This window comes from Carettochelys insculpta, chromosome 21, assembly GCF_033958435.1.
Source record: "Carettochelys insculpta isolate YL-2023 chromosome 21, ASM3395843v1, whole genome shotgun sequence".
NCBI lineage: Eukaryota > Metazoa > Chordata > Testudines > Carettochelyidae > Carettochelys > Carettochelys insculpta.
The window spans coordinates 13,595,500-13,612,153 of NC_134157.1; the positions used below are offsets into that span (position 1 = coordinate 13,595,500).

Here is a 16,654-nt window from a genome sequence, read left to right on the forward strand (position 1 = left end):
ACAAGGTTTGCCTATTTAGAAATAAGGCATCCGCTATTTCAATATTATTTTGAAATAACGATTGCGCTGCCTAGAGGCTAGCAAAGTTATTCCGAAATAATGTTGCTATGTAGGTGTACCCTTTGAGACCTGTACAGCTGATTTGTGGTTTGGGTTAAGTCAAGCCTATGTGAACTCAGACCAACCAGGCCAGAATCAGGGAGGCCAAGCCTAGACTAGCAGAGCATGAATGTGGTAAATAATTCAGCCTGGAATACAGGGCACAAAAGCAGCATTACCATATTGCACGGCTGCGCTTACTCCCCAGCTGAGGGAGGCTGTTGGAGGCCTGGCTTTCCCGCCACCCTGTCTTTCTTTAACGCCTAATTATTGCAACCAGGCTCTGAATTTAAGAGAATTAGTGTTTCTCTCCCCTCTGCCCCATTGATTCCATTGTGGGAAGGTGAATTTGCAACAGCCTTCTCCAACCTCTCTGCCTGCCAGGTAGGGCCAGGTGTTTAAATGCCATTGTCTCCCACAGACCTTGTTTGCTCCATCAGATTGAAATGATTAGTGCTGGCTTGCAGTTACAAAGTGAGAAGGCTATTAAGACGGATCACTTCCACTGGGGAATTTGTTTACAGTGGGGGGTGGGGGAGGGGGAGCATCTCACACCTGGAGATGTCAGATCCAGTATTTAAGTAGCTGGTTATTATTTTAATGTGTCTTGGGTTTATTTATTTTTCTCCTTTACTGGGGAAGAACAAACACCCTGAATTGTCCTTAAATTTCAGGAGCTTTACCTGTATGTGTCAAGAGAACCGTTTATTTTCTTGCAGCTGCATTTCTAGCCAGGTTTTGTCGCTTGCTGTCCCTGCACTGGCACCTTTCATTGAAGGATCACAAAGCGGGTGAGCACCCTGTCAAGTTGATGCATCGTGTCAGGCTGGGACAGTAGCAGCTGGTTAATGGCTCACAGCAAGCCTGTGGAACTGTCTGAGACAAGCGACAATGAAGAAGCCTGCCCCTTGTTGAAACGCAAGGGGAACTTCAGGAGGCAGAAGGGAATTCCCCAAGTTGGAAAAATTTGGCCCAAGCACCAAGATTTATCCCCTCTCTAAGGAAGGCCATACGGCGTCGTTAACGAAGCTTGCTCAGAACCTTGCTCTCAGAGCTCGTCTCAGAGATGGCACCTTCAGAAGCACGGCCATCTGGATAATGGTTCAGCACAGACCTGAGAGAAGAGAGCACTTGGGATGTCTGCATTTTATCCGAGTGCTTAGGCCTGCTTAGCTTGTGAGATCTGACCAATTCCAAACATAGCGGGGTGGTGTCCGGTCTGTTCTCCATGATTTGAGCAGGAAAAATCATCTGAAATGCTGTCACACAAGCAAACTGGGTGGAGGAACAAAACTGTTCCTGTAAGACTTGTCGCTGGTGTGCAGCAAGGGGAGCTGGTGCGGTACATACTATCAGTCAGTTAGGAAGCCGAAGGGCCAAGCTGTATTGGTGGGCCACAGCAATGCCACAAAGACTTGGGGTTCCCGCTCCCTGGGGCCACATGTGACTGGCAGGAAAAGGGGCAACACATGTCCCCACTGCAGGAATACTCCTGGAGATGTATTAACATCAGCCTGTCCTAGAAACCACATGCTCCAGCCTAGTGCTGGCGCCCCGATAACCGAACAAGAGGAATATCTCCATCTCCCAGCCTTTCCCTAAATCCAGATCACTGTGGGAACCTACCAGATGCTGCCAGGAGACAAACATCTGAGTGGTGTCCGTGGAGGCTTGGTGCAGGTGGAGTGGACAGTACCCTGACTCTTGGAGTTTATAGAAAGGCCAGTGCTCCGGCTGCATTGAGCCAACCCAATTCTGAGGCCAAGAAGGAAGGGGAAAAAATACTTTTTTGTTTCCTGAATGGCTTCCACCCAAGTTCCCAAAGACCAGCTGGGAAAGGAAAGCTGAGAGGGCACCTGTGCGGGAGCAGAGAGATTAAAGAGATAAAACTTCTGGATCAGTGCAGATGCTTAAATAGAACCTTTCTTTCTGCCACTATCTCTTTCCCCATCTCCCCGTCTTTATTCTAGGGCTGAGGGGGCTTAATGGGCTCATTAGCTCACTTAGTGACAGGACAGTGCACAGGAATGACAGGCAGGACTTGTGCACCCCCAGCAGCAGGAGAGAGGAGTGCAGAGGCACCCAGGTGCCAGGCTGTCAGCTGGGGGCACTGTCTCCATTTGGGGAGCCCCTGTACCCATGTGCCAGGCAGCTACAGGCCAGTCTAGCAGCTGGGAAAGGAGACTGGCAGGAGCACATGTTCATTCTCCAGCGAGAGTTGGCCCGGGGAGGAGCAGGCAGATCAGAGTACTCTTGTCTGCGGTATTTGGATTTCATCCATGCAGCCCTGCTGAGTCTCACTGTGCCATGCCAAGCTGCACTGTGTTGTGCCGTGCCGTGCTGTACCAAAGCCTGCCGTGCTAAGCTACCGGCACCATATTCACTGGGCCACTTGAGGTTCCCAAGCCAGGCCATGTAAAGCCCATCCTGGCCAGGCGTTTTCGTCCTGGGCCGTGCCCAGTGAAGCACGCCGCCTGGCGGCGTCTCATTCCCAGCTCACCGTATTGCACTGTGCTGTGCAGAACACCCAGACAAGCGGTGGTTTGGGGCATGAGGAGACTCCAAGCAGTGGCTTCTTCCTGCTGCTGTCTCCTTCCCAAACTGCCCACACGTTCTGCCCGCCAAGGCTCCTCTCCTGGTCGCCAGGCTGTGATCACCAGCCACCCAGAAATCAAGGGTTGGTTAAGACCCAGGCTTAAAGTCCTGCCACTTGCTGGATGCTGCCTTGCCCTGCGGCCTTGGTAATGAGGATTTCCGAGTGAAAACTGCTTTGTTAGCCAGCCGAGAACTGATCGTCTCCCACATACCAGGGTTCAGGACTGAAAGCGCCTGTAACCCATTGCCTGCCATCCCTGGCCATCCAATCCCTGAGAACAACCGTCTGGGGAGGAGCTGGCAGTGTTTTACTTCTGTTCTCTCTGAGTTGGAGTCAAGGCCCCAGGATGTGGCGATGGACATTCCCTCCAGTTAAGCAGGCTGTGGTGAGACATCCTTCTGAGCTCCTGCTTGGGCCTGTGTGCTTCGAACCCTCTTCTTTGCCCCCAAGCGCCTGAATACTTCGTTCATTCTCCCTCGGGACAGAACCCTGGGGCCCACCCATCAAACCTCAGGCTCCCTCATGAGAACAGAGCTGACTGAAGATATTATCCTAGGAGCTGGTGGCCAGTGTGGTGGGTAGTGAAGAGACCTACTGAGACTTCTCTCTTCAGGTGGCCAGTGCAAATCTCGCCCGGGTCAGTTATGGCCAAACCTGTTCCCCTCTGACCGCTGGCAGCACCTGGAAATGAGTTCAATGGGTCTGAGTCCAGTTTATAGCGGAGTCCTGTTCGAACCCATGATGCAGCCCCAATAAAGGCCCAGAATGGAATGGCCCCTGGAGACCAACTCTCCGACTTAGTCCTGGAGGCATCCCCCTGGATCAGAATTGAGGGAGGATGACCAGACAGGACAGGGGAGTTCATGCTACAGCCGACAATATAGAGAATGGGTTTCACCGGCGTCAATGGCACGGGGAGAAAGAAGAGGATGGAACCTTTTTCCATTCCTTCCTGGGGTATCTGCGAGGCAGAGAGAAGAACAGTTCTCTGGCAGCTTTCAAGGGATTGCACAGAATGATGCGAGGATCAGGGCTAGGGTGCTGGTGACAGTCATGTCTCAGACAGATGTTCCTGTCCTCTCGCCCCACAGACAGCAGAGAAAAGCAGAGCTGCCGGCGCCCTGCTAGTGACAGACAGCAGTGTCGCTCTAGAAAGGGCCGGAGGAGCTGGGCCTACCCGTAAGTGGGTGCAGGACATATGGGCCCTGATCCTCCTTCCTGATAAAGCCCTGAGGTCAGGCACTGCCTGTGTTCTCTTACTGGAGCTGTCTGGCCTGCAGCATACCTGCTGGGTTCTGCGATGAAGGGCATGGGAGCTGGCCCAGCCGTTGGTGTGGCAAGCTCTGAAATAACCCTTCCTCCTGCTCATTGCTGAGGGGTGTCTGTTCCAGAGCAGAAAGGTTATAAGTAGGGCTGGTCAGCTGTCCAGGTCAGGGGTCCAAGGGGTAGAGTTACTGCCAGAAACAGCTGTAGGTTTCTCTCTGTGCCCAGGGATATGTTATGCCCCTTCTCAGATTAACCCACTTCCACCATCCCCCACATCACCTCTTCTCCCCCTACTCCGAGAAACTCACCTGCCTTCCCACAACCCTCTTCCAAAGTGCCCCCACAGGCTGCCCCATTCCAGTTCCCCTCCCACTCGCCATGTCTGTCCCATCTGCTGGTTCCCACCAAATCGGGGTGAACCTTTACAGCGGCTCCTTCCCGTCATGGGGAGGTGAGACTTCCTGCTGCTCCCCTCCCACCAGGCCGCAAGGGAACTGTGGGTCTATTAGCCCATCACAGGGCAGCGTTTCCCATCTGGTGCAAGAATGTCTGTCTCTGGGTGACCCTCCCCCGTCGCTCCTTTTTGGGTGCATTTAATAAGAATATTTTACCATGCTGGGCACCTTGCGGGCGAGGACCTGGTGCATTTTAGAGGCATTAATAACGAATCTTCATAGCCCCCTTTACGACCTAGATTTTATTAGCCTCGTTGGACAGAGGGGGGAAACTGAGGCACCGAGCACTGATGCGACATGCTCATGGCCTCGTGTTGAGTCAGTGCTTCCTGCCATCAAACACCGAACCAGAGGTCCTGACCTTGCTAACTGGCTGCTTTTGCTCCACAGAACAGTGATCCAGTGACTCGCGTAATATTCTTCTGCCTGGATGTACGGGGTCGGAGCCTCTGCGGCAGCCCCGTCGTCTTGGCCTTGCCACTCAGACTAGCTGTCTGCGTTCTCCCTGTGCGTTGCTGAGGAAGGAAAGTGAGCGCTGGCTGAGCCCGTTCTCTCTCCTTTCCGCAGGGTTCTGGTACAGCCCCGAGTGCGACTACATCCGCCACTGCATCAGCAAATCCCAGGAGCTGGTGGAAGGGAAGGTGCGCGTGTCGGCCTTCAAGGGCCAGGTCTACGTCCTGGGCAGAGAGTCCCCACGGTCTCTGTACAATGAGGAGCTCGTGAGGTAAGCAGCCAGCGGGGGAACCTCTCCCTCCGTGCACACGCAGCAGCTGGGGGTAAACCATTCTGCCAAAGTCTGGGGCTCTCTCCCATCTCCTTTCCGGGCCTGCTGGCTCTCCTCTTGCCTGACTGCCGGAGACAGCCCTGGCTGTTAGAGGAGATGGGCCTAGCTCAGGAGAGAGTCTGGTGCCACCGAGCTGATTAGCAGAGCACCCCCAGCTGACGGCAAGTGTGGCTGTGGGTGGTACACAGCCGTACATGTCTTGGTGCACATAACAAAAATTATTCTGCATGGATGGAAAAAATTAGTGGGAACCCTGCTTGAGACCCAGGTTCTGAGCTCCCCAGAGTTTAGGGACAGTTGGGTCCTGGTCCTGGTACTGTCTCTGAGATAACAATGACTGTTGGGTTTGGGGTGTGGGAGGAGAGGGAAGGGAAGACGCACGCCACGGTAGTGGGAGCTGCAGCCACACAGAGTTGGTGCCTTGGTATCGGGGCTCCTCTCTTCCAGCCCTGCTCTGGCTGATAGCCAGTGTGGTCGCCAAAGCAGGCTAGGCTCCTGCCCCACAGCAGCCCCCCTCCCAGTTCAGGGCTGCAGTCTGGATCTCCTGGCAGGCTCCCTGTGCCGCTCGGGTGGCTGCCACTTTCGTCATGACAGAGCCAGCGTCTTCCCGCAGCTGCAGTTCTGAGCTGTCCGATGAACCGGAAACCCCCGGCTGCAGGGGATCTCGGGGACAGGAGTTATTCGTGCCCGTCTCTGAGGGGGCACCAGGCGAGCAGGACAGTTCTGATGCCAGGCTCTGAGGGGGCGCAGGGCACGGCCAGGCTGGGAAGGGGCACACAGGGTTTGGATGGGGCACTATTGGCTACGGGACACTGCAGCGATGGGCGTGTTGGAAACCAGTGGCAGATGGGGAGCACTGAGGAAGTCGCCTTCTTTGTCCCCTTTGGTAACAAACCTGTCTGGGCCAGGCCACTACCTTACAGATCCCTTTAGTTAATGGGCCTGGCACAGCCCCATGGAGCACAGAGGCCCGGAGCAAAGCTAGGGGAGGGGGCTTGCTTTGTGCCCCAGTCACATCCACTGTTCCCGATGCCCAAGCGCTGCCCAGCCAGCCAGGCCATGAGCAAACAAAAGCTCGGCTGGAGAGCTCTCGCCTGCCACCAGGGCTGCCTCGAGGACAGACAGATGTGGCAAAGGCAGTGGGAACAGGATCAGGGAGTTTGGGTGGTGCCTGTGGGGTCCCATTGCCCCCCCAGGATGCCACCTGAGCTGGCGCTAACATGCACAGCTGCGAGGCTCCCGGCTTTAACACCCCAGCAGTCGTTTCCTCCACGCCGAGCATAAAATTAAAGCACGAGTTTTGTTTTGAAGTCGATCTTTTTTTTTTTTTTACACTTTTCCTTTTCTTTATGTTGTCATCTCTCCCCCTCCCCCCTGCCCAGCTCCTTTCAATCTCTCTAAACACTTTATAAGCCATAAATACACCCGCATCAGTTTAGAACAGTCGGAGTAAATGTCAAATTATCTTCTCTCTTTCTCTTCTCTGGCATTTTTCCTTCCCTCCCCCTTGAAATCAACAGCTCCTAATAATCCATCCCAACCCTTCATTATGCCTCGCGTTCTCACTCGTGGAGATTAAATGAATAAAGTACTAAAAAAAAAAAAAAAAAAAAAAAATAAGGAAGAAAAAATAGTGGATGGAGGGGGGTGGGACTGAGAAACAGAGAGGGAGAGAAAAGCAGGACCACTTATTCTCACTGCGTCGTCAAGCGTTTTCCTTTTCTTTTTGATTTCTACATCGCTGGTTTGAAAGCCTTTGAGTGACGGCGTCACAGGAACCCGAGAGAAAGCTGTGAGAGGTAGAACTGCGTGGAAATGCCTCCGCACAGTAGGTAGAAAGTAACGTAATTATAGAGCAGGTCAGAACCACTCGAATGAGCAAAAATAAAAGCACAGAGGTTTTTCTGTAGCCCGTCAGGGGAGGTAAAATCATTGTAAACTCTTTTTTCATTTTTTTAAGGTTTGCCGTTTCTCAGAAATGAGCCATGGTTTTTTGGGGATGGCAGCAAACGGGAAGCTTAGCTGAGTTTTGTTTTCATGGCTGTTGCGATTGGAGATGGGGGGGGTGCGCGGGGGGGTGTTACATATCATATTGTGGTCCTGAAGGGCAAAGATGAAAAAAGTGGACCAGATCCCAAGCTGCAGTAAATCAGCTGCAACCCTGTTGTGGCCAATGGGCCACATTCCCATCTGGGTGCCGTGGGCTTGGTACCATTGCCTTCAGCAGGGGTTTCCCGCTTTGCACCAGGGGAGCGTACAGCTGTGTGTGTCTCCCAGGCCTGGTGTTTGGCCCTCGGTTGGTCAGCACTTGTGTGGAAATCAGCTGGCATTCTGGCCACGTTCGGGTATGGGGCTCACGCCCCTGCGCTACCTTGGCGTTAGTAGGTTCTGACTGATACACCGTTCATGCTGGCACCAGCACAGCTGTGCCAGTGAATGCACTAGGCTGGTGTTTCTTAAACTGTGTTCTGTGAAACACTCCTGTTCCGTGAACAACTCACAGGTGTTCCACGAGCCTTTGGAAGAATTCGCTGGTGGGCTGTGTTTTCTGTTCTTAAACCAGGTACAGTGTTACTTCTTCACTGCTGCGCTACCTGGTTCAGTTATTTCGTTTTGGTTTTGCTCGCTACGCTGCTGTTGTGGGGTGTTTGGGGGTTTACAACAATTTTTTTTTTCTTTTGGAAGAAAATTTTCCTAGCTGTTCCGCATAAAAATATTAGTGTTTGGTGCTCTGTGGTCTCAAAAAGTTTGAGACACACTGCGCTCGTGTACGTGGGCTCAAGCATCTTCCCCGCTGTTCACGAGCCCTGCTCAGGGCAGTCTAGGTGAGCATGATGGAACTCCCTCCTACATTTCCTCTGGCACCAGTACAAGCTTGGCTCATTTCCCAGGGATCCCTGCTGCAGACAAGGCCTTGGTGTGTGCCCAGGGGACAAATCTCGGGTTTTGCGCGTTGCTGGGGTGCTGGCCCACCTCCAGGCCTTGAGAGCCACCTAGTGAGGGCGGCATGAGGACATGCTATGCAAGCTGCCTGTTCCTTCAGTGTGAAACCTCCCTGGGAAGCAGCTAGACGGGAATGCTAAGGGCTGGGTGAGGAGGCTGAAATCTGCCAGGACTGGCTTTGGTCAGAAAGGAAAATGGAGGCACAGCTCAGGGAGAGGGAGAGAGACTAGACAGGAGAGAAGGGGAGAGGGCTGGAAGAAATCTAGACGGACGGGCAGTGGTGGGAGAGAGATCTACACAGGGCAGCAGCAGAGAGGAGGGACAGGAGGGATCTAGACAAGATGAGGAAGAGGGACAGGAGGGATCTGGACAGACAGAGCGAGGTGGAAGGACAAAGGAGACCTAGACTGACGGGGCGGCAGGGGATAGGGGTGATGGGAACTGAAGCTGGAGCGAGGGAACTACCGACGGAAGCTGAGGGGGATGCAGGCTGAGGAGAGGGGAGGAGCGGTTAGCCCTCAAGGCCATGTTGGTAGGACGTGAGGATGCCGTCTCTCTCTGGCAGAGGAGGACAGGGATCATGCCCAGAGTGTGGCTGGAGGAGACTTCAGAGGAGCAGAAGCCATCTGCTGTGCCCCTCTCCCCCGCCCCATTTGGTTAAAACGGCCCCATCTGAAGTGCTTGACTCAAGTTAAAGGGTCACATGGCGGAGTAAATTGTGCCCGTCCTTCCAGAGCCAGGGAAGAAAGTTACTGCAGAGGGGCAAGGGGCCCTTGTGGCTGCATCCGCTGTGGGGCCTTTTCCCCTTCCCTTATCTCTGTAATGAAGTGAAATGTTCTCAGCCCAGCAAAGGCCATTTTCTGAGTGCCACAAGGGCAGGTGCTTTCCAGGCAGCGCCCATCAGAGGGGCGGCAGCAGGCTGAGCTCTGCACTTGGTTTGGATTTGAATTCCCCTGTCGCTGAAGCCGTGCTGGACGGTGACGTGCACGGCGGTAGCGCCGGTAAATGGCGGGGAGGTGCTGCCTCCGGCTCAGGGCTGGCTTGCTTGTCCCTGGGCGGCTGGGAAGGAGCCAGGGATTACCTGCAGCTCCGTTTTACTAACGCCAAAAGGCTCAAGAGCATTTCCCTCCCTCCGGGCCATCCAGTAGCTCTGGCCAGTGCAGGAGAAGTGAGTGTCGGGGGCGGGGGGAGAGCTTCCACAAGGCAACTTACAGACAACAGGGTGTCTCTGTGACCTGCTGTATTCTACTGGGTGAGGCCCAGCGTTTGAGCGGGGCTGTGCAGTCATACACGTGCAGATTGCATGGGGACCGACCCAGGGGAGTGGCCAGTAGCTGCACGCTTGCATTTACTGCATCTGTGTGTGTATCTGCCCCCAGCAAACCGACCCGAGAGCTTGTCTGAAGCCCACGTACCAAGCCTTGCGGTGGAGGTGGGGCACCAGTAGGCGTGACACTTCCCTTCTTTCTTATCTTTTGAGACTTGCTCACGTGACCTCCTGCACCAGGGATGGGCAATGTGTGGCCCTGGGGCTGGATCCGTCCCACCAAACCACCAGATCCTGCCCCGGGTGCAGCAGGCGATTCAGGTCATCTCCCTGCCTGCCCCGCCCCTGCACACCCCTCCAAGCGGCCGGCTGGGGGGTCCATGTTCTCTGAGCACCATGTGCTTCATGGGGAGGGTTTCACATCCTGCCCTGGCACAATCTCGACACTCCCATTGGCCAGAGCCCAGCCAATGGGAGACCCCGCTCCAGGAGCCTGTGGCACGCAGAGCACATAGGTCTCACAGCTGGCTGCTCTGAGTGGCATGTGGGTGCAGCAAGCTGGGAGCCTGCTCTAGGGTCCTGCTGGGCTGCTGGCTGGGAGCCACCTCAGGTAAGCACCTCCCAGCCAGAGGCTGCACCTGCCAGCCCACCCACTCCCTCCCCTCTACACGCTGTCCTCCCCCTGCAGCCCTGCCCTGGGTCACAACCCAAACCCTCTGCACCCTTACTCCTGCGCCCTCCCAGACGCTGCAACCCAATCCCCTGCCCCCCAGCTCCAGGTCACAACCCTGCTCAGATCCTGCACCCCCTCCTATACCCCCTCCTTGTCAGAATCCTCCCCTGCACCCAGACCCCCTCCTGGAGCCTGGACCCCTCCTCACCCCAGTCCCCTGCCCCAGGTCACAACTCCCTCCTTCACCCAGACTCCATGTCCCTCCTGCATCCCAGTCACCTACCCTGAGCTCCCTTCTGCACCCAACCTCCATCCCAGACCCCACCCCTCTTCCATTAATATCACAGAAAGCTGCCGCCCTTGCCCACTTGCTGTATGCTTGGAGTGGCCCACCCCTGTGCTAAACGATCACATTCCAGGGTGCAGGCCAAGCCAGGGAGGGTTTGTCTCCCTGCCCCCAAACCTGGGTTCCTGGCAATACTTTGCTGTTGCAGCTTCCAACCTGGGCTGCTGCCAACAGCTCCCCGCAGGGGGGTCGCACCCAGAGGGTTTGTGTGCAGCAGTAGCCCCGACCCTGTAGCTCTGACTCCACCCCACCCCACCCCATGTGTTTTCAGCCAGGCCCACCCACTGTGGGTGGCAGGTAACAGAAACAAGGGAAACCTCTGCCATCCCAAAACAATTGGGGTGACGCCGCCCACAATTCTCCTGCCAGCTGGGAAGGTCGCGGCACCAGATGCACTGCGGCTGCCCTGCCAGCCAGTGTCATGGCCACCTGGGAAGGCTGAGGCCATGCAGCTGCCTAGCTGATTCTGGGCCCATCTGGCTGCTCCCAGGGTCGGGGCCATAGGAAGCAAGGGATGCCCAGCTCTGGGAGCTGCGGGGGTGCTAGGGCCAGGGGCCAGAGGCCCCAGTGGGGCTGGTGGGCATGGAGGAGATGGGGTGGGGCTGGGGTTTGCCTCCCCGCACCTGTCCTTCACCCACCACCCAGGCCCACCACGGAGGGGGCAAACAGGGCAGTTGCCCCAGGGTCCAGCATTTCAAAAGTGCCTGGGACTCTGGGTAGCACTGAAGGGCTGTCAGGGGGAGGCTAGCCTCCAGCCCCGCCCCTTTCATCTGAGGCCACACCCCTTCCAGGAGCGCAGAGCCAGGCCACCCATACCCCCCACCCAGGGAATTATCAGTTCTGCCAGCCACACTGTTGTCAGCAAATGGCTGCTCAAATCCTCAGGTCAGGAGCTCTCCCCAAAGTGGAAGGGCTGGCTCCTTTGTGTTAGAGAGGTGTGTGTGTGTGAGAGAGCTTGAGGCTTTCTGCCCCTTTCTCTTAGCGCCAGTTACCTCTGAAGTGGATTCTCTGGAGGGTCACCCCTCGAAGTAACGAAGGCATCCTGGAGTCTGGTAGCGAGGGAGGCTCCAGGTTCTTTCTTCTCACCCATTTGCTCAGATGCGAATTGGTTTTGTCTCCTGCCACGTCTTCACCTGCTGTCTCAAGCAACCCGTTTGCTGCTTCTCCATACATCCAGGGAAACAGCTGTTTCTTTGTTCAGGTGTCTTCTGCCTCAGTTTCCGCATCTGTCAAGCCCAGGCATCACCTTCCCACCAAGCCGTTGGCATGAGGTGATGTGGCGCTTGGGCCCTGCGCACAGCTCAGTCTGAAGGCAAATTGTTCCTAGGGCCCTTCCTCCAAAGGGGTTCAGTGTTCACCAGGTGGAAGGTGTGTGAAGTCGGGCACAGAAATCTCAAGGACGGCCCTGGAGTCAGCGACCTGGTTGTCTTGCCCAGTGCTGCGTACTCACCACTCCCTTTGGCACTGCTAGCAAGCAGGGGCGCCCAGCACAGAGGGACGAGGACAGGGGTTAAGGCAGCAATGGGCCGCCCAGGCGAGTGAGCGGACGGCAGCAGCTCACGAGGGCTGCGAGATTGTCGTACGCCAGCCGGGCTCCCGGGGTAGGGTAGCTTTGCTAACTGCACTGGTGCGCCTAGAATTTTCAGGGTGTGCCAACTGGCCCGTGGCAGCGCTCGGACTGGCTGCCAACGGAGCGCGTGGCTCTCCCAGGCGATGTCGTGGGCCGTCAGCACGCATGTCACGTCACGTGCCCCGGCTTTACACGTGTGTCACTTTAGTAATACAGCCAAAGCTTTATTTCAAGGCATCCCTGAAGACCTGGGGATGCCAGACAATACAATGTGCTGGTTAGCAGAGCTGAGACCAGCAGCCAGCCCTGCTCTGTCCCGCAGCCCACGCCGGGCAGTTGGCCTCATGGCAGCAGGACGCTGGCCCCAGCCAGGACACGGCCCGTGGACGGCAGCCCCAGCTGGCCATACCGGTTAACTAAATGTGCCGGTTATCCAAATGCCAAGTGCCTGGGCATTTATCGTACTGGTGCGCAGGGTTCCCTCTAATTTTTTCCATGGTGTGCAGAATAAATGTTATTCTGTGCACCAAGGCATGTGCAGATGGGCACCACCAATAGAGACACATGCTGTCGGCTGTGGGCGATGTGCTAATCAGCTGGGCAGCACCTGAATCCCTGCTGGGTGGCTGCCCAAGCACTCAGCTTACAGGGAACATGACTGGCGGGAAGAACCCTGCGTGGCTGAAAAGACTGGAGTACGGCAACCCAGCACACGGGCAACAGTAAACAAACTGTCTCGCAGGTCACATAGAGATCCCCGATGGGCCACATGCAGCCCAGGGTGCCCCCACGGGGTGAGGGTATTAGCCGAAGATCTGAGTTCACTATAATCTTCCTCTGTGAGGCCGCTTGGGGGTCTGCCCGGCGGGGAGGCTAGTGCAGCCCTGCGCGCAGGGCAGCAGGGAGGGGAGCTGCACTGCCAGTTGCGGGGCAGTCCCCATGTTTAACCATCTGTTTTTTCTCGCCTCCCCACCCCCCGGCTCCTTTTGCAGTATGAACGTACAAGGGGACTATGAACCCGCCGATGCTACTGGATTCATCAACATCAACTCCCTTAGGTTGGTACAGCCCCAGCGTGAGCATCCCACTTCCAGGCGGGCCCCGTGTGTGGGAGCTGCTGGAACAAGGTGCTAGAGACCCTGGCAGACCTTGGTCCATGGAGAGCTTGTCTCCCCTCGTCCCAGCCAAGAACCCTTCTGAGGAGGCAGGAGGCATTAGGCACAGAGGTCAGATCAGATCAGAGAGGGTTTCCCTGGAGGTGGGGGACAGGCAGACATGGCTGGTTCCAGGAAGGACTGTGATCACCCTCCCTGCATGATGGGCCCTTGATAGATCCTCCCCGACCCCCAGCTATCCCCTGAGATCCCTAGAACAGCCCTTCCAAAGCTTTAGCCCCATGGCACTGGTCAGTTCTCTGCGCACTGGAATGAAAGCTGGACAGTTTGCTTCTTAATGAGGTGCTGGAAAGAGAGCAGCAGCCTGGCTGTGTCACTCCCTGGGCTGCGCTGGAGCCTGCAGTCCTGCTCATCCTTCCTACAAGCTGCCACAGATGGCTCCAGTGCCAGAGGCCACCATGGGGCTTGCATGTCCTGAGGCTTGTCCCTGGTTCCTCGCTCACAGCCTGCGGATTAGCTGTCCCCATGGAAACCCCTCCTGCAGGTACTGTGCACCTGAGTACAAGACATGGCTCTGCACAGGCGAAGCCTGGTTTGCCATGGCTTGTAACCAGGGTCAGACCCCCATTGGCTCAACTGGTGCCAGCCCTGGTACACCCTTGTCTACACACAAGGGCTAGTCCTGAGACAGATCCACGGACCAGTGACTTCACACACCTCTAGCCAGCTGGGAATGAGGCTGTGTCAACTCTGCCATCGGAGGTGTGACTGCAGCTCAGGTGGGCCCGCCGGCTACCTGCACTAGCTTCCGTCTAGCTTGCACCGATTACATTAGGAGGGAAGATGTGGTTGCTCCAGCCTGCCTGCTCCCTGGCTTTGCACTCGGGCTGCTCGGCAGGCTGGGGTCTAGGCCGCCTCATCATCACTGCTAGCAACAGCAGAGCTAGGGCAAGGAAGCTGCCCCGCACTGCAGACACAACCGCTGCTCCTGCCTGCTAGAGAGGAGTGCAGCAGTCCGATTGCAGCCTACACATGCTGAGTGGCCTGACTTCCGTGGAAGCTGGGCTGCCCTTGCAGCCTGTCCCAAGGAAGTAGGGGAGACCATAGGCAGGAAGAAAACCACCTGTTTATTGCTACCCCTTCAGAGGTCACTCAGTTGCCTCCAGCCCAGCCTGAACTGCCTGGCCTGCTCCAGCCATTACAGAGCATCTCAGGAAGAGAAGCCTGGGCTAATTACAGCCTCCTACAGAACCTCCAGCCGCTGTATTTTACGTATCTCCCAGGCCCTGTGAACCCCCCTGTATGATGTGAAACACACCATATTTACATAATGGGCTCTTTCTTTTCCCACTGCCTGTTAACTGCTTTGTTCTGCACAATAATGCACGATGTCTCTTTCCCCTCCCCCCAGCCTCCGATCAATTAATTACAGTAGCGGGCAGGGAAAAAAAAAATCAAACTGTATGGGCCTTAACAAATGCCTGCCCCGACACCCCCTCATTCCGCTGAAATTAATTGACTCGAAATGCATGTTATTCCTGTTAATTTACAATTAATTTTTTTTTTAAATCTGGTTTACAGGCTAAAGGAATATCATCGTCTTCAGAGCAAGGTCACTGCAAAACAGAATGAATAGCAATCAATAGCGCATGGAGCTCTCACTCCCCTTTTTAATTTTTCTAAGCGCAAGCACTAATTGTGTCGGTAATTTATAATTGTAACTCGTCTCCCAGAGTCGGTGTGGAGGTGATGGCTTTGTTACAGGCTTCCGCAGCAAGTGAAATGGAATAAATCAAAAGGGGTCAGCCAGGAGAGGAGGCAGAAAAGAAATTAAAACAACCCAGCTTTTTGTTTCTTTACGCTGAGTAGGGGTTTATTATTTTATTGATGCTGTTTGTTCCTCCTGCACTTAGATGGCCAAACTGTTCCTCAAGCCAGTCTTTGTGAGGCTTGCAGTGGATTAAGTGCCTCTGAAGGACACGCGGTTTTGTCCCAATATGTACCTTTTTATTGGAGTGAGAAGGAAGAGAGGAAAATTTACCTAAACAATCCACTTACCTGCTTCTTCCTCGGCTGAATGCTAAAAGGCCACAGACGATGGGGAAGCAGAGCTACCCCCCTTGCAGGCATGGGGTTTTTCAGTCATTAAGGGGATTTCATTGTTTCTCTCTTATCCTCTTGAGGGCCAAAGGGTCAGAATTGGGATTTGTTTAATTAAAAAAAAAGCTTTTACTAAATTTGAGACCACCAGAAACATTTGGTTCTTTCCTGGGGTGATTTTTTTTCAGCCCAATTTAAAAGGGAAGTTTTATCTTTTTTGGCGGAAGGGGGTGGTTCTGATACAGTCATGCCCATTTGCAGCCTTGGCATGGTAGCATTGTGCCAGTTCGTCCACGCCAGTCTCCGGCCTGGGCTGGGGCACGGGAGAGGAACCGACCAAGCCCGCTCTGCAGAGTGAGATAGAAACGGAGGTCCTCAAGGGGATGAGAAAAGGAAAGAAAATGCTTTACAAATCCTCTCCCTTGTAAAAGCCTGGGCTGCGCTCCTGCTCAGCACGGCTGGGGCGAGAGGCAGAGGTGCTTCCCGCACACCTTTACACGGCTTCTCAGTCTGGGACTGTGAACAGCTGAATCGGCCCAAACCACAATTTCAGGCAGCCACAGGGCTGCTCTAGCACACTGGTTGGAATGGGCGGGACCATCCTGCCAGCTAAGCCAAGTCCCTCTTTGGCCCCTTCCCACCCTGGAGTGCTCTGCCTCCCCCCTTGCCTCTTGTCTGTAACTTCCATAACAGGAAGGAGCCTAGGGGTAGAGCAGCATCCCAGTAACTACGTACTAACTATAACCCACCTGCAATGCGCACTCTGCCGCTCGGGCGGTGCTCTGGTGGCTTCTGGAATAGACAGCTGCGAGGACGGCTCTTGGGCTCACAGCCTCTCTATCCAAGATACATCACTGAGCCAGACCTGACCGTTTCCTTCACAGGTGCGGCCAGAGGCACTTTCCCTAACCAGCTTTCCCATCAGCCCAGATTTTGTCCCTTATACAGCACCTTCACCTCCGATGGGTGTCAGGATGTTGTCCTGCTGCCTTCCCCAGACTCAGCTCCCTCAGGGCTTGCTAGAGATGTGCGAGGGAGGGAGCACGGTTCCTGGGGATCAAACACAGGCTTGGGCTGCAGGACACCGGAGTTCCATGCCTGTGACTTTCTGGGTGCCTCAGCTCCCACCTGTGAAAAGCAGGTAGTGTTGGTGTGAGGGTAACTACGCTCTAGTCTACCCAGTGCTCAGCTATTTACTGCCTTGGGGCTCGGAAGAACTGAAGGTCGATCTGAAGGTCCATGTGTGTCTGCGTCAGGCCAGGCAGCATGTCTGCCTGGTCCCAGAGCAGGATTGCACAGCTTGCAGCAATGCTGAACGGGAACTAGCCTGATGGGAATTGGCATTTCTTCCTGCCCAGTGATCTCGGATCAAAACCTGTTCAGTAAATGAGGCCGAAGCTGCCTTCTCTGTCAGCCAGCCCAGCAGGGAGCTGACAAGAG

General features: G+C 55.2%; 1 protein-coding gene across 1 annotated transcript in view; it reads left to right on the top strand.

Moving 5' to 3' along the window:
* Positions 1-15,321, top strand: part of ASS1 (argininosuccinate synthase 1) — a 94,105-nt gene extending 78,784 nt beyond the window's left edge. Inside the window, exons 14-16 of the mRNA XM_075015290.1 lie at positions 4,984-5,140; positions 12,992-13,057; positions 14,696-15,321. Of these exons, the coding sequence (XP_074871391.1) occupies positions 4,984-5,140; positions 12,992-13,057; positions 14,696-14,750 (278 nt within the window). The 3' untranslated portion in view covers positions 14,751-15,321. The remainder of the gene's footprint in view (positions 1-4,983; positions 5,141-12,991; positions 13,058-14,695) is intronic.
* The last annotated feature ends 1,333 nt before the right edge of the window (positions 15,322-16,654 follow it).